Source organism: Carcharhinus amblyrhynchos, chromosome 11, assembly GCF_965287045.1.
Source record: "Carcharhinus amblyrhynchos chromosome 11, sCarAmb.v2.hapA, whole genome shotgun sequence".
NCBI classification, from domain to species: domain Eukaryota; kingdom Metazoa; phylum Chordata; class Chondrichthyes; order Carcharhiniformes; family Carcharhinidae; genus Carcharhinus; species Carcharhinus amblyrhynchos.
The window spans coordinates 88,418,743-88,436,024 of NC_137334.1; the positions used below are offsets into that span (position 1 = coordinate 88,418,743).

General features: G+C 40.9%; 1 protein-coding gene across 5 annotated transcripts in view; it reads left to right on the plus strand.

Annotated features, from left to right (window-relative positions):
* Nucleotides 1–17,282, plus strand: part of sec22a (SEC22 homolog A, vesicle trafficking protein) — a 63,165-nt gene that overhangs the window by 16,754 nt on the left and 29,129 nt on the right. For all 5 annotated transcript variants that reach the window (XM_080199519.1, XM_080199514.1, XM_080199515.1 and 2 more), the window contains exons 2-4: nt 1,966–2,169; nt 10,073–10,236; nt 11,904–12,083. In XM_080199519.1, coding sequence (XP_080055645.1) covers nt 1,988–2,169; nt 10,073–10,236; nt 11,904–12,083 — 526 coding nt within the window. In that variant the 5' untranslated portion in view covers nt 1,966–1,987. The remainder of the gene's footprint in view (nt 1–1,965; nt 2,170–10,072; nt 10,237–11,903; nt 12,084–17,282) is intronic.

A 17,282-nucleotide genomic window follows, 5' to 3' on the forward strand; every position in this document is an offset into this window, starting at 1 on the left:
TGTCCTGGAGCAGGTCTTCCATTGCTGCTCCAAACATTCAGTGTTGCTGTCTTAGTTTAGCAACAAAGTTAGCTACAGACTATCCTACCTTCTGGAAATGATTATGGAACTTAAATGATAGACAATCATTGGTGGGTGGGGGGGGTGGGGGGGGCGCGGCTTAGGATTGTAATGATTTTGAACAAGTGCAACTAAATCCACATATGGGATGCTCCCCTTGATTTCCATGGTGTTGCTAAATTTCTCATTCACTTGAAAGTCTTTGCCCCGCACATACTCAGGAGAATTGAACACTTTTTAGCCTCGTCTGCAATTCCGTTTGTCAAGAAAGGTATTCCAACCTTTCCACATATTCGGCCCTGTCTCTGTTCTCTTCCACAAACTCACTGATAGTGGCAAACATAATCATGGCATTGCTAACCTGTTTCTCATTGTCAAACTCACGTTGATCAGAGCCCTTAGCCACTTACAAACTGGCTACTCTGTGCAAATCAAATCCTCGTGGCGCCATGCTGAACCTCATCTTTTTATTTTCCTTTCATTTCGCTGTTCCTTGTCACCAAAAAGATGTGGTAACTTGGCCATGAAAAGGTAATTGAACATGTTGTGATTATTATATCAAAGTACAGTACAGCATGGACTCAGAACAGGAGGCAGCTAGTTACACAAGTCACTCACGGTAAGACGAGAGCCATGAAAGCCTGCAGTACTGATAACATCACTTGGGCGGCACGGTGGCACAGTGGTTAGCACCGCTGCCTCATAGTGCTAGGAACCCGGGTTCGATTCCACCCTTGGGTCACTGTCAATGTGGAAATTGCACGTTCTCCTGTGTCTGCGTGGGTTTCCCCTGGGTGCTCCAGTTTCCACGGGCCAAAGACGTGTGGGTTAGGTGGATTGGCCATGCTAAACGGCCCCTTAATATCAAGGGGACTAGCTAGAGTAAATGCATGGGATTTGGGAGATAGGGCCTGGGGTGGGACTGTAGTCAGTGTTGGCTTGATGGGCCAAATGGCCTCCTTCTGCACTGTAGGACTCTGAATACTCGCGCTTGTTCATGTCGGCCAAAGGCATCAAGATATGTACTCAAGTAGGGAGATACTTACTATAACACCCTGTCACAGAACTCCAGCTGTTTTTTCCCTTCCTATGGCCAGAAATGCTGAGACCAAAAGTGGTGTGAGGGAGAGTGAAACATTTGGCAACTTAAGATCTGTATTTGCTATGAGTGGTGTATTTAGATGCCTGCATGTTGCTCTTGAGGAAATGTCGATGGAAATTTCTATTCATGTTGCTTCATACGTTTGCACATTATTTACTTGTTTGACATCGATTGAATTAACATTTTTTCATTTTACACCAAACAATACAGTGTGGCTCCGTTATAACACAATGGTTGGGGTCCATAAAATGTTATCGCAAAAAAAGCGGGGTTGCGCTAAATCGGGGTTCAAGAAATTCAGTGTTCGCACTGACCCAATGTTGATCTCACATCCTAAAACATCCTTACTATCGTCGTATTTGACCCGTTTTTTGCATGTTTACCATCTGGCAAGTAAATTACCTTTTAATTAAAGAATTCCATGAATAAATTGTTGTTACAGTAGAAATTAAAACACAAACTAATTTTTAATAAAGCTTTTTAATAAACAAAACAACAGTTTATTTCTTAAAAAAAGTGATCGAAAACACAAAATTAACTCACCGAAAACTTTTCAGTTCCCCGGAAAGAGCAAAACAAAAGGGTCCAATGACTCATCGCGTTATATCCGAATTCACGCTAAATCGGGGAGTGTAAGATCGGAGTTTCGTTGTACTTCACCTCGATGTTTAATTCCTAACCTGTCACCCTGAATTATTGTAAATGTACCAACATTTTAAACATAGTTTTTGTTGAAGTAATTTTTACATGCTATGTAATTATTTAACAGCTTGCTCAAGCATCTCTCCTTCAATGTTTTCCAGCACTCCTGGGAAGTTGTCGGAAATGTCCATGGTCCTGTTTGCTTCTGTTGTGCGTGTCAGAGATGGCCTTCCGCTTTCTGCTTCCACAGATTTTGAACAGAGCAAAGGTGTTCAGGAGGTCAAGAAGTATCTTAAAGTACTGTCAAAAAAGCTAGGACAACTGCCTGATCGATGTACTCTGAAAGGTGTACAGTACAATATACAGTAAGTCACCTCTGCCCCTTTCCTCTATATGCAGAAGAAAAGGAAGCACTTGCAATTTTATAGTGTGCCTTATGTCCTTGAGCACCTTGCGACCAGTGCAATGCTTCTACAATGCAGTTATTGTCGTCAAGTAGTCAAATCTTAATCTGGTTTTACTGGTATTAATCAGACAAATATTTATTATGGTGCAGAAGGCCAGTCAGCCCATCATGTCAGTATTAACTCTCCAGATGAGCATTAGGACTTAGTGCCATTCTCCTGCCTTTTCCCTGTACCTTTGCACATTGTTTATTTTCAGATGATCATCTCATTTCCTCTTGAATGCCCTCAATTGAACCTGCCTCCACCACAATGCCAGGTGGAGCATTTCAGGCTCCAAACAGTAACTTTCTGGCATCACATTTGCTTCTTTTGCAAATCACTTTAAATCTGAATCTTCTCATCCTTGAGCCTTTTGCAGTGTGAACAGTTTCTCTGTATCTACTCTGTCCAGCCCCCCTCATGATTTTGAACATCTCTATCAAATCTCTTCTTGGCCACCTTCTCGCCAAGGAGAACAATCCCACCTTCTCAATTCTATCCTCATTACTGAAGTTTCTCATCCCTGGAATCATAAACTTCTTTTGCACTCTGTCCAGTGCATTCACATCCTTCCTATAGTGTGTTGCTCAGAATGGTACACAATTCTCCAGCTGAGGTCTAACCAGTGCCTTGAATGTTGCGCAAGAAACTGATGGAATTCTGTTTTATTTTTCACACAATACAGTTTGGGTCCTTTACATCCACTTGAGCAATCAGGTTGACAGTAGCTGTAGACAATACAGCACTCTCTCTAGCTGCACTGAGGTTATGTACCCAAATTCTGCTGTGTAGTTTTCCCACTCGACTGAGAGCAAATGCTTTTGAGAGATCTTGTTTTTAGAGGGGGTTTGAGTGCACTTGGAGAATGCAGAAATCACATGGCTCAGTTTAGCAGACACTAAATGTTTTGAGGAACATTAAATTAGTGAATTAAGTAAGCAAAGTGTCCTTCATTGTAAGCTACGTTGATGAAGTAATTCCTATTTTTCTCCACACTCTGTTGTAACATTCATTACGTTTATTTTCCTTAATTGAAAACAAAAATATTCTGAATGTTACAAAGGAAGGCATAGATGAGAAATGTTGACAACAAATGGAACAAAGCTGTGTAAACCTGAATGCAGATTAATGTCCTCCGCAGAACGCTTTTGTTCAAACTTGCATATCGGTCAATGTCAGCCAAAGTGTCAGTTGTGTTTTTTTTAGCACAAGCATTAGTCATTGTTTTGTGTATATTGTATGAAATAAATATAGTTGGTGGAGAATTGGTAATGTGCATGTAGCCCCTTATTGGCTTTGGCGTGTGCAAGATGAAGATATTAAAACTGCTTTTGTTTGCGGGACTGGTTGAAACTCGCCTTAAAATGAAGTAAGTACAACAAAGCCAGCATTCCCTATTATTCTGGAGGTCTGAGGCTCCTAAGGCATGTTTACCTGTTTCATTAATTATCTTAAATGTCATCATGTTTCTGCAGTTCCCACTGCAATCTGAGGTCAGCCCTGTTGAAGTCCAGTGTAACCTAGCATAAAGATCGACGGGGGAGTGATGACTGACATCTCTTTAATCTAAAATGAATGGACATGTTGAAAGCATAAGACTGGAGAGACATTTCTACCCAAAGAAAACAAAACCACGACCTGGATATCTGCTCATTGTAGTTGGCTGATATGATTATTTACGAAGTAGTTTCTAACCTTCACCAGTGTAAACGTTGTAAGTGGTATTCAGACAGTTACAAAGCAGACACATTGGAACCCCACCTGTAGTCTTCACGTATAACCGTAAAACTTGTCTTTCCAAAGTTGACTGAGGGTTAAACCTGGCAGTTTAGAGGCCAGTATGCTTTACGTTTGCAGTGGAAAACGCTTAGACAATCTGGAAAATAATTAATTGCCAATTGGAAAAGCATGGGCTAATAATTAAATGTCAGCGCAGATTTGCTAAAAGCAAATCATGTTTGTCTAACTTGATTGAATTCTTTGAAGTGATGGAGATACTTGATGTGCATATGGACTTCAACAAAACATTTGACAAAGTAGTGCCAATTTAGACTTGTTAGCAAAGTTAAAGCCAATGGGATTAAAGGGACACAGGCAGCATTGTTACAAATTTGGCTAAGGGACAGAACGCATGGAATAGTAGTGGTGAATGGTTGTTTCTCAGATTGCAAAGAGGTATACTGTGACATTCTCCAGGAGCCAGTAAACAGGGTATCATACAGCTGGGATAAATACCTCATCTCCATTTTAAATGGTTGACCACCTGTTTTTAAACAGAGAACCCTCATTCTAGATTTCCCTCTTAGAGGGAACATGCTCTCCACATCCGCCCTGTCAATACCCCTCAAGATCTTTAAGGTTTCAATCCTTTTAAGTTACCTTTTCCTGTTGTAAACTGCAATGGAGTTAGAAAGCTCAAGAATGTAGCAGTCAGCAAGGTGGATAATAATAGACTTCAGGAGGGCATTGGCAGACAGGTGAAATGAGAAAACACATGGCAAAATAAAATGAACTTAGCATTGTGAAGCAGTATGTATTGGTAAGAAATAATGAGGAAGAGAATGTAAAGTAAATGGCACAATTTCAAAGCGAGAGCAAGAACAGATAGACATGGAGGGATGTGTACCTAAATCTTTCAAAGGTGCCAGGATGAGTTGTGACTGGTTATTTGGTATGAATAGCAGTAAAGAGTACAAACAGTGTGGAAGTTTGGCAAAACCTTCATAAAACACTGGCCAGGTCTCATTTGGAGTAGTGTTCAGTTGTGGACACCACCTTTTAGGAAAAGTACACACTTCAGTAAGTCACTTGTCACTGAACTATTTGAATGACATCTCTGAGTGAGTTGGCCACAGCATGGCTGTTTTTCTGCTGTTAGCCCATGCTGACTTAGAACTGGTTGACACTGCTTTTTACGTTAGCAATAAGGCTTTTATTCCTCAAGTCTAGATGGATTAGAGGCTGTAGTTGAGAAAGGGCAGTCTGTTAACATACAGTGTGATGACAGTTGTTCAATTGACATGGATGTATATTGTGTTTAAGAGGAATGTTTAAAAGTTCAGCTTTATGCTGTAGGCAGTCAGTATGTCTGGTGGGAAAGCAACTCATGCTGGGAGGGCAGGATAATTACCCATTTTAGCGTTGCAAGTTGTTATGTTTGTTAGAGTAAATTGACTTCTGTTTACTTAATTCCCTTAGGGTTTCAGATTAGTGATTGACAGGGCAGTGTGATGATGTTGTTTATATGCAATCCTGGATCTGTAGCAGAGAAAAATTATTTTTGCAAAAAATAGTTAGTTTGTAGTTGGTTGAGTTTTTGAAGCATTCTACTGGGACTCTATCTCTCTCTGAAAGCTTCAAGACTGCCTACACTCATTATAGGAGGTATATTTATGGTTTTTAGCTATATCTAAAGTAGTCTTTAAGTCTGTAAGAGGAATGTTGCTTATTTGGAACCGATACAGTGATAAATTAGAAATTTAAAGTTGTTTCCTTTTAAGTACTCTTCAACTGTTAATAGTTAAGTTGCTTCATTTGTTAGAGTTATATTTAAACTGCGTTATTAAATTAATTTCACTGTATAAGTCCCTACTTTGTCAGTGGAATCTTTCCTGGAACAAAGTATCTTTCCTCACATTTATGCCAAAACATAAAAGTTGTTGAGATCTATTCTGGCTTCATGATGTATCTTGGTGTTCAGTCTCTTGACTCTAACAACAGTGCCACTCTGTCCTCTACTAAAGTTCCTAAAGTTTATTTATTAGTGTCACAAGTAGGCTTACATTAATACTGCAATGAAGTTACTGTGAAAATCCTCTAATTGCCACACTCTGGCACCTGTTTGGGTACGCTGAGGGGGAATTTACCATGGCCAGTGCACTTAACCACATCTTTCAGGCTTTGGGAGGAAACTGGAGCACCCAGAGGAAACCCACACAGACACAGGGAGAATGTGCAGACTCCGCATGGACAGTAACCCAAGCCAGGGTCCCTGGCACCGTGAGGCAGCAGTGCTAACTATTGTGCCATTCTTCTATTGCCCAAGTGTAATTTTGAACACTCCTGTTTGAAACTAGAATGTATAGTGCAGACAGATACTTCATAATCTGGCTCCTTAAATAGATCATGTAGCATTTGAAATCTGTCAGAGGAACAATGATGTGAAAACAAATAGTTTCAAACCTCCCTTTCTTTGCAGAATGGTAGGCATTGACTATCAATCTGTTAACAATTTGAGCATTAAGTTCTGTACCGATTTTTCAAGCTTGAATTTTTGCTATTCTACTTAAAATACATTTTATGTAGCCTATTAAAGAGTACAGAAATGCAAATATCCTAGTGAAGATACAGCTATCATGATTTAACACTGTGGTTAGTAGTTTTAGCAGGCAAGAGAAATAGGTCTAATATCGCAGATACAAGAAATACCTAATATAATCAGTTTCAAGTGGAAAATTGCAGGATAAACACACAATGTTGTCCTCTTATTACAGGGTGATCTGAGGATATCTCAAGTGTATGGTAACTTTCTGGTTCCAAGATTTATTCATGCTCTCGAGTTCAGTGTTTGGAATACTAACAGCACTACGCTTAAGTTGAATAAATTGTGTTTAGAGTAGAATGGGACTTTCATGAGTTTTGCTCCCATTTATTCCTGTGGTAGATTAACCCTTGACTAGATTCTATCTGCTTTTATGCTATAATTGCAAAGTGAAGTAGATTTGCTTCAAACCAATGTTATAGCTATGCTGTAAATGCATCCTAAGATAACATCAGAATGCAAGTAAGGAATGTACTTCTAAAGTATTTGACGTCATCTTTATTATTATGTTAACATGGCCTTGTATTTCCATGCCTGGTGCAATGTAGTTAAACCCCCATGGAGTTGGGGGGAATGGATGAGGGGCTTGGACTAGGAAGAGAGACTAAATAGACTGGGTCTGTACTCGGAGTTTAGAAGGCTGAGGTGGGATCTTATAGAGACGTATAAGATAATGAAGGGGATGGATAGGGTAGAGGTAGAGAGATTCTTCCTGCTTAGAAAGCATAGCAGGACTAGAGGGCACAGCCTCAAGATAAGGGGCGGGTGGGGGCAGTTTAGATCAGAGTTGAGGAGGAACTTCTTCACTCAAAGGGTGGTGAATCACTGGAATTCTCTGCCCGTTGAGTGGTGGAGGCTACCTCGCTAAATATATTTAAGTCACAGGTAGATAGGTTTCTGATAGACAAGGGAATTAAGGGTTATGGGGAGAAAGCGGGAAAGTGGAACTGATCCACTTCAGATCAGCCATGATCTTACTGAATGGCTGGGCAGGCTCGAAGGGCTAGATGACCTACTCCTGCTCCTATTTCTTATGTTCTCATGAGTTTTATCAATCATGAATTTTGTCTTAAAGACATTGACTGAATTTTCCGCCCATCCCTGAAGCACGTTTTAAGGTGGTGGAGGCAGTCCGCCATCGGGACCTTCTGACCCTGTCACTGTCAATGGGGTTTACCGTTCTATGCGCCCCCTGTCACTAGAAAACCTGCAGCAGGGCCTTGCTGGTGGTGTATCTGGAAGATCCTACCAACAAGAACAACTGGAAAATCACAATTGTTATTATACATTTAGGATCATTGATCTTGCCTGAGGCAACATGAGTTTACCGTAGAGTGACAAGCATACAGGAGTTAAAATTGTTTGATGTTGCCCAGCACTATTGCACAGGGCATTGGAACACCAACGCATGGTTCTGCATGTCTCAGTTGTGTTGTGATGGGGAAGTGAGGAATTTTTCTTCACAAATTGGGAGAGTACTTCAGTGGTTGATTTTTTTTTTTAACCCCCATTCCATCTTTGTGGGCCTTAAGAGTAAGGGAAGGCATGCCTTCCCTCCTTAATGGCGTGTGATGTGGGGACACCAGGATACAGCAGAACAAGGTGGCACAGTCGTTAGCACTGCTGCCTCATGGCGCCAGGGCCCTGGGTTCGATTCCTACCTCGGGTGACTGTCTGTGTGAAGTGTGCATGTTCTCCTCTTGTCTGCGTGGGTTTCCTCCGGACACTCCGGTTTCCCCCCACATTTCAAAGATGTGTGGGTTAAGCTGATTGGCCATGCTAAATTGCCGTTTAGTGTCAGGGGGATTAGCAGGATAAAAGTTTGGGGTTATAGGGATAGGGTCCAGGTGAGATTGTTGTTGGTGTAGGCTGAATGGCAGCCTCCCTCACTATAGAGATTCTGTGAAACTTATGAAGGCAGAGTTTGGCATTTTGCCCCCCAGAAATATTGTTGTCTATTCTGATGTGCTGTTTGAGGTTTGTTGGCAATAATGTGCTTCAATTTCTGAAGTAACCCTCACTCCCTGTTCCTCGTTATCAGCACTGATGCAATCTAGTCTCCTGTGAATAGGCTGGTCAACTTTTTTTTGTATTTCGAGCCAATGGTAAGACCAGCCTTTATTCCTCCTGTTAATATCTCAAGTTACTTTACGATTAACCATGAAGCTCAGAACTTGAACAAAGCTATTATGGATTCCATTTTTTTAAAAATAGGGTATATAGTGTAAGAAAAGTTAAGAATCACTTTGGCTGTTTACATGATTTTCTGAAAATTGAGGCTTGCTTTCACATGGCCTGTTCGGAGCAATTTTAAGGCAGAAGAAATTAGTGAAATCCTAGATAAAAGCAAATTACTGCGGGTGCTGGATTCTGAAACCAAAAGAGAAAATGCTGGAAAGTCTCAGCAGGTCTGGCAGCATCTGTAAGGGGAGAAAAGAGTTGATGTTTTGAATCTGAAATACCCTTTGTCAAAGCTGAGAATCCCGGCCAAAGCTTTGGCAAAGGGTCATCTGGACTCAAAACATCAGCTCTTTTCTCTCCTTACAGATGCTGCCAGACCTGCTGAGATTTTCCAGCATTTTCTCTTTTGGTTAGTGAAACCCTACTTAAGGTCTAATTAAAACCAATGGAAGTGATTCATCATAGGTTTGACATTACAGATAAGGAGAGAGATTTAAATTGGGGTTTTCAGTAGTGCTGGCAAAATTGACAGGTGACCTGATATTGACCTCCAAGATGTGACAGGGTAACCTAAAGTAAATATTCAAAAGCTCATTTCTGTCAGTGAGATGGTGCCAAGAGGGCATGAATTTTATGATCACCTCAAAAAGAATCATTAATGAGATTGTGGGCTTTTTTTTTAGCTGGGAAGATAGGATGTGGAATTCTTTGTTGACGCACAGTCCTTAAATTCTTTAACTTGTGGGCCAAGAACGAGATTCAATTAGGTGGCTCATTAAGGGTGAACACTGGTGCAAACCTGCTGCTTTTGTGCCACAATGTTCTGTGCATCCCACGCAACCAGCCCAGCTCTGATACATGAAACGTGGGCCGAAATTCTCTGGCCGTTCGCTTCCCGCTTCCCGCTGCCAGCTCGGACGGAGAATTTGGCACTCAGCCAAACCTCTGGTCACAGAAGCGGGACTGGAAAATCCCATCGTTGTGAATGGCTGGAGAATCTCGCCCATGGTTCTTAAGGGATTTTTTTCTCCTTCAGAAGGGGCAGGCGCATTTGCAAATTGTAGGATCCGCGTAAAAAGAAAATGACAGCACAGGAACAGGTCCTTCGGCCCACCAAGCCTGCATTGACCATGCTGTCCGACTGAACTAAAACCCCCTACCCTTCTGTTACTTAGATGTGCAATGCTAGAATGGATGAGTAATTTTAATATTGTGTACCATTTGCTCAATTATTCATGAATCATTTTATTACATTAGTTGTTTCACTCTTTCCTGTATTATGCATTACTTTAATTATTAATTTGTTGTTCTTCTCCTTAGCTTTATAAGTTCACTAGGCCTAGGGTATATGATGATCTGCTCTGAAAACTACCCGAATGTGCTCGCTTTCTGCTTCTTGGATGAACTGCAACGAGAATTCATAACTTTATATGACACGATGAGGATAAACATTGCAGTCAGGCCATATTCCTTCATAGAATTTGGTGAGCTTACAGCTTTCTTTTCAGTAAATGGATTATATGATGATGGAAGCAATGATAATCTGTCTTCTAAAGTGCAAATTTATGGAGAGGAGAGATATGAAAAGTGTTAATTACATATTACGGAGGAGGAAGCCATTATAATTTGAAAATATGTTAATCTAATTTTATTATGTGAAATATAATATTTAATTTTGGTACTGTGAAACCAGGTGCATAAGGTCACATCTTTATCTTGTGTGCTAATTTGGATGGGAGGGAGCTTATAACAAGGAAGTCTGTTGTGTAATTGAGATCAAGCTATAATTTATTATTTTGAGACATGTTGTAGAATAATGTACAGTAAGTAATGAGTACCCAAGGCACATTAACTGAGCAAATACTCCTTCGAGTTCAGTGTTAAGATGTTCAGACCATCTCGGGCTAATGGGATTAAATCAATCTCCCTATCTTCAACTGGTTAAAGTCTAACAGGTTTATTTGGTAGCACGAGACTTTGGAGCACTGCCCCTTCATCAGGTGAGTTTATCGAGCACATAGTACCAAATAAACCTATTGGACTTTAACCTGGTATTGTGAGATTGCTGACTGTGGTTACCCAGTCCAACGTCGGCAATCCACATCATATCTTCAACTGGAAATGTGTCACTTTTACAACTTTGACACAGGTGCGGAGGTTGATTTGCGGTTACAAGATTCCCCGCGCGCATGCGCACGCACACGCACACACACACACACACACACACACACACACACACACACACCCCTCCCTCCCGAACAGCCTGGTTAAGAATAGAGATCTACCAAATGGCAAATGATGGAGGGTTGATGGAATTAAACTTCCATTGATATGTTATCTTAAAATTTTAATGGCAATTACTGTGGATGCTGGAATCTGAAATAAAAATAGAAAATGCTGCAAAATCTCAGCAGGTTTGACAGCATCTGTGTGGAGGGAACAGAGCTAATGTTTTGAGTCTGGATCATCCGAGCTCTGTTCTCTCTCCACAGATGATTTCAGACCTGCTGAGATTTTGCAGCATTTTCTGATTTTGTTCCTTAAGTTACTTGTTTTGTTAATTGTTGGCTAATGAATTGCAATTAGTCATTGCAGGGCCATCAAAGAATGCTGATTGGTTGAAATGATGATACGTTCAAAGCACTTCACCTTTTTGTGAAGAAAAACAAACTGTCCAAATAGCACTAGGTCATGATGAACATTTGGAGAGCTGGTGCAGACACGATGGGCCGAATGGCCTCCTACTGCACTGTAACAATACTACGATACTGTGAGTTGTATAAAGTTAATTTTATTGCCTCATGGAGTGTTCTCATCCTTGCTAGGCCGCTCTGGGATATTCCCGTTGCAAACTCTAGTTTTGACGTGTCCTGTCGTCCACCTTAGTGCAGCCCAGTACCGTCCTTACTCCTGAGGATCCTTTTTTTTTTAATTCATTCATGTCCTTGGCTAGGTCAGCATTTATTGCCAATCCCTAGCTGCCCCTGAGAAGGTGGTGGTGAGCTGCCTTCTTGATTGGCTGTTCTGTGGGTTGACCCATAATGCTGTTAGGGAGGGAATTCCAGGATGTTGAAATTAATGAAAAATCTATCTTTTCAAAAAAGTGAAAAGATTGCTACGTTTCAAAAATGTGTTTCCTTTAAATCTCTAGATAATTTTATCCAGAAGACCAAGCAGAGGTACAATAATCCTCGATCTCTGTCAACGAAGATAAACCTTGCTGACATGCAGACAGAGATCAAACTGAGGCCAGCCCATCAGCTAACTATGCTAGATGTTGGAACAGTAAATGGAAGCGTAAATGCACATGCTGCCCCTTACAAGGGAATAGGTGAGACACTTCGTTTTTGCCAAGTTTCTGAAATATGCAGACCACAGCGATGTGTTAGCAGTTTCAAATCTCTCCGAAGTCCTACCACCTGCTTCCTTATTCCTTCTCTGCTCAGCTATTGATGACTGAGTTATCGTATAGCACCTTTAACCTTTCAAGACATTTCACAGAAACGTTACCTGCCATCCATAGAGCAGTCACTGATGTCACCAGAAACTGTCAGCAAATTTGCCATTGGCAGAATTAATTTGCACATGTGCACATATCCCTAACATCCGTTGTGTAATGGCTATTTCTCCCTTGTTCCCTCATGGCTTGACTTGTCACTATTCCCAGACTCTCAGGGGAGTACTGGATCAGGCGGGACACTGGGGAGGAGTGAGGGAGGGGGCGGGGGTGTGTTAGAAGTACAGCATCAGCTGGGATAGAGGCAGCCTGCTGCTCCATCCTTTCACTCTCCAAATGGCCTTTTAGTCGGCTGGTTGATCATTCCTGCCCTAACCAATGAAACTGTCCACAATGTATCTCCACATAGAGTCATAGAGGTTTATAGCATGGAAACAGGCTGTTTGGCCCAACTTATCCATGCCACCCTTTTTTTAAACTACTAAGCTCGTCCCAATTGCCCGTGTTGGCCCATATATCTCTATACCCATCTTACCCATATAACTATCTAAATGTTTTTTAAAAGACAAAATTGTACCCACCTCTACTACTACCTCTGGCAGCTTATTCCAGACACTCACCACCCTCTAAGAAAGACTTGTCCTTCTAATCCTTTTGTATTTCTCTCGTCTCACCTTAAACCTATGCCCCATAGTTTTAGACTCCCCTACCTTTGGAAAAAGATAGTGACTATCTAGCTGATATTGCCCCTCATTATTTTATAGACCTCTATAAGATCAGCCCTATACCTCCTATGCTGCAGGGAAAAAAATCCCAGTCTATCCAGCCTCTCCTTAAAACTCAAACCATCAAGTCCCGGTAGCATCCTAGTATCTGCACTCTTTCTAGTTTAATATCCTTTCTATAATTGGGTGATCAGAACATCTGATATTGCCCTCTGTTAGAACCTGGGAGCTGGGGATATCTAAAACTCAGTCAGAGGAATAGAAGAGGTGGTCGCCAAACATGTGGATGAGCCTGGCTATGTATTTCTCAATAAGAGGTCTCAACACCTGGTTAAAGTCCAACAGGGTTATTTGGTAGCAAAAGGTGACTTTTGCTACCAAATAAACCTGTTGGACTTTAACCTGGTGTTGTGAGACTTCTTACCGTGTTTACCCCAGTCCAACACCAGCATCTCCACATTATGTATTTCTCAGCACTCTTCTGGTCTTTAATCCTTCTCTCTTTAAAACCCTGTACCATTACTACTCTCCTGAGTTTATTTGCTTTACTTCCTGTGCTCAGTTGAGTTACAGAAGTGCCGTCTTTTGTTGTAGGCAGCTGCCTGAGACACGGCTGGTAGTAACTTTTCAACTGATGATAATGCATTCCGCATGTGTGAGTAGTGTTTTGCCAGCAAATGCAGCCTTGGGTTTGAAGTCCCTGTAAAGGAAGTGCATGCTTGTACTCATCGTAACACAGTTGTTTGTTCCAGAGCACACTGATGCTCTGTGAAGGAAGGTATTTCCTAGCATTTAAGCACAGACTTTGTGGACTTTAAAAACGTGACCTCTGGGTCTGTCAACCCCATTCATTTCAAATAGCGGTATCTAACTTTACAGGATCCATTTATCATTCTGTAAACCTCAGTCATATACACATCAAATGTGTGTTTTATTTTTCAAGGTAATGCTAATTTTTGAAGCCTATATTCATATTAAAGAACTCCGATGATTTCAAGTGTTCTGGTTGCCCTGCTGTGTACCCTTTGAATTGCCGTTACTATGTGTGTGGGTACAGTGTATATCCTACTCTTATTCTGTGGAGATATCAAAGTCTGATCAATTCTTTATACTCCATGATAGAAGCAATACAAGATCGACTGATTTGCATTTCTTGCAGAAGCTGTTACACCTAAGAGATTTATAAAATTGTTATGTCTTGGGGCTGTTTTTAGCTGTAGGTAAAACAAAGAGGGTCATGTAATTTAAAGATTAAAGGCAGCCCGCGTTGTTTTACTGAGATGAGGTGCAAGTTGGTTATGCTTGGAGACAATGGCAGCAACAACTCCTTCCCTGCTGCCATCAGACTTTTGAATGGACCTACCTCGCAGTAAGTTGATTTTTCTCTACACCTTAGCTGTGACTGTAACACTGCATTCTGTACTCTCTCCTTTCCTTTTCTATGTATGGCATGCGTTGTCTGTATAGTGCGCAAGAAATAATACTTTTCACTGTATGCACTGTCTATTTATTGTACTTCATGGACATGACCACCCTATTTAGCATATCTACAGTGATTTACATGTGACAATAATGAATCAATTAATCGATCAATCAATCAAAGCCCCAGAAAGGTGTTGAGAATGCTGGTTTGTCAATAGTTGTTCTTTCTGTTAGAATGTAACCAATGGTAACATTGGATCTGTTGTAATGCTATATGGGTCAGCTGACACGGTAAATGTGAAACCAATGAGAAAATGATGTGGTGATCAGCTAACTCAGTATAATAAAAAACTGCTGGGTTTGTGGGAGCTTGGAATGTCCCAGGGTGAGGCCTCAAGTATTGAAGTAATGAAGTTTCTTTCTTAAACCCTTTGATTTACAAGTTGGAGTAAATTTTGTTTTATTTTACAACTGAAGAGTTCCTTCTGGCACATCAATGCTTTATATTATCCATTTTCTTCCTGGATATAGGAGAGTTGAGGTTTTAACAAAAGCTGATCAGCATTTCTACCTGCATACAAGGCCCATGTGGTTCAAATTGTCATGGAGATTGACTTTGGGGGTGAAAAGATTTCTGAAAACTTCACGTACTGAGAAAGAGAAAGCAACTATAGGCAGCGAGAAGCTGCAGTTTACCATGCAGAATTGCAGGTGGGATCCTGCACTCTGATTGAAAGACAAAATTCATGAGAAGTTGAAAGAGGGCTGGGAGATTTATCTAGTTTGCAGTAGAAGAATCATCTCTGGGGGGGAAAGCCTGACTGTGAATGGTAGTGCTGAGATTAAAAGGTCTCAGGTTGAGAGAGAATAACAGAATAAACTATATTCACTTAAAAGTCGCCTTGGACTTGTTCCAGGAGAATTGAATGCCTACTTAAAGTAAGAAGTCTCACAACACCAGGTTAAAGTCCAACAGGTTTATTTGACATCACCAGCTTTCGGAGCATTGCTTCTTCATCAGGCGAGCTCCACTCACCTGATGAAGGAGCAGTGCTCCGAAAGCTCGCTGTACCAAATAAACCTGTTGGACTTTAAGAAGTCTCTCAACACCAGGTTACTGTACCCACTTCTGTCCAATGCCGGCTTCACTGCCCTACTTAAAGGGCAATGTAAAGTATACCTAGGAAGTGTTTTCCATTCCAGGGATATTCTGCTTTGTGATTTTAATAATAATTTGATTTATTGTTGTCACACGTATTAGTAAACAATGAGAAGTGTTGTTTCTTGTGCAAACTGACAAAGCATACCATTCATAGAGAAACGTAGAAGATAGGAGCAGGAGGAGATCATTTAACTCTTCGAGCCTGCTCCGCCATTCATCACGATTAAGGCTGATTGACAACTCAGTTGCCTAATCCTGCTTTCTTCCCATAATCTTCCTGTGAGTATGTGTGCAGAATATAGTGTGAGTATGTGTGCAGAATATAGTGTGAGTATGTGTGCAGAATATAGTGTGAGTATGTGTGCAGAATATAGTGTGAGTATGTGTGCAGAATATAGTGTGAGTATGTGTGCAGAATATAGTGTGAGTATGTGTGCAGAATATAGTGTGAGTATGTGTGCAGAATATAGTGTGAGTATGTGTGCAGAATATAGTGTGAGTATGTGTGCAGAATATAGTGTGTGTATATGTATGTGTGTGTCTGTGTGTGTGTGTGTGTGTGTGTGTGTGTATATATGAGGTTGGTCCATTCAGAAGTCTGATGGTAGGGAAGAAGCTGTTCTTGAGTTGGTTGGTACATGACCTTAGATTTTTGTATCTTTTTCCCGATGGAAGAAGGCGGAAGAGAGAATGCCCAGGGTGCATGGGGTCCTTAATTACGCTGACCGCTTTTCCGAGGCAGCGGGAAGTGTAGACAGAGTCAATGGATGGGAGGCTGGTTTGCATTCAAAGACAGTGTGTTTAGTCAATAGCATTTTTATCATTGTTACAATAACAATCATAAAATGTGAAATCATCATGTTTTCCTTTCAACTATTGACTGGAAGTTAAATAACTTCTAAAAAGAAGTCCTGACTTCATGAAGATTGTAATGCAACCTCAAATGATTAACTCTTGTTCCCTTGTCATATTTCCATGTAATTTGCCTTGGGTTTTGTAACCCCATACGCATAGCCATGTCTATGTGATGCTGTCTAATAGTCCCAGTGCAGGTCTCTGAGGAACTTTCTTTGCTTCCATGACTTAAGCCAACTCTCCATTGACTATTGTAACTGCCCTTCATCCACCATCAAACTCCATTAAAGAACTCAGACAAGAGGGCATGCAAATCTGATATTTCTTCATCCTTATCCTCTCCACAGCCTTCACCAAGGGCAATCATTCTAACATTGCCAACCATACTTAGTTTATTGCATTCAAGGTGCTACTTAAATGTAGTTGATGCAATTGGCATGTATAGAACCATCATGAGCCCTATTCTTCGTGTGCAAGTATTTGCTTCTGAATTTCTATTAATAACTACTGTCAAGGGATAGTTAGGATCAGTGTTTCTTTTTATTCATTCATGGACGTGGGTGTCCCTGGCTGGCCAGCATTTATCCCCCATCCCTAGTTGCTCTTAAACTAAGTAACTTGCTATGCCATTTCATATGGCAGTTGAGAGTCAACCACATTGCTGTGGCTCTGGATTCACATGTAGGTCAAACCAGATGAGATCAGCAAATTTTCTTCCCTAAAAGACATTAGTGAACCACATGAGTTTTTCTGACAATTGATAATGATTTCACGGTCATCAGTAGATTCTTAATTCCAAATTTTTTTATTGAATTTAAATTCCACCATCTCCTGTGGCGGGATTCGAATCCGGACCCCCAGAACATTAGCTGAGTTTCTGGATTAATGGTCTAGCGATGATACCATCGC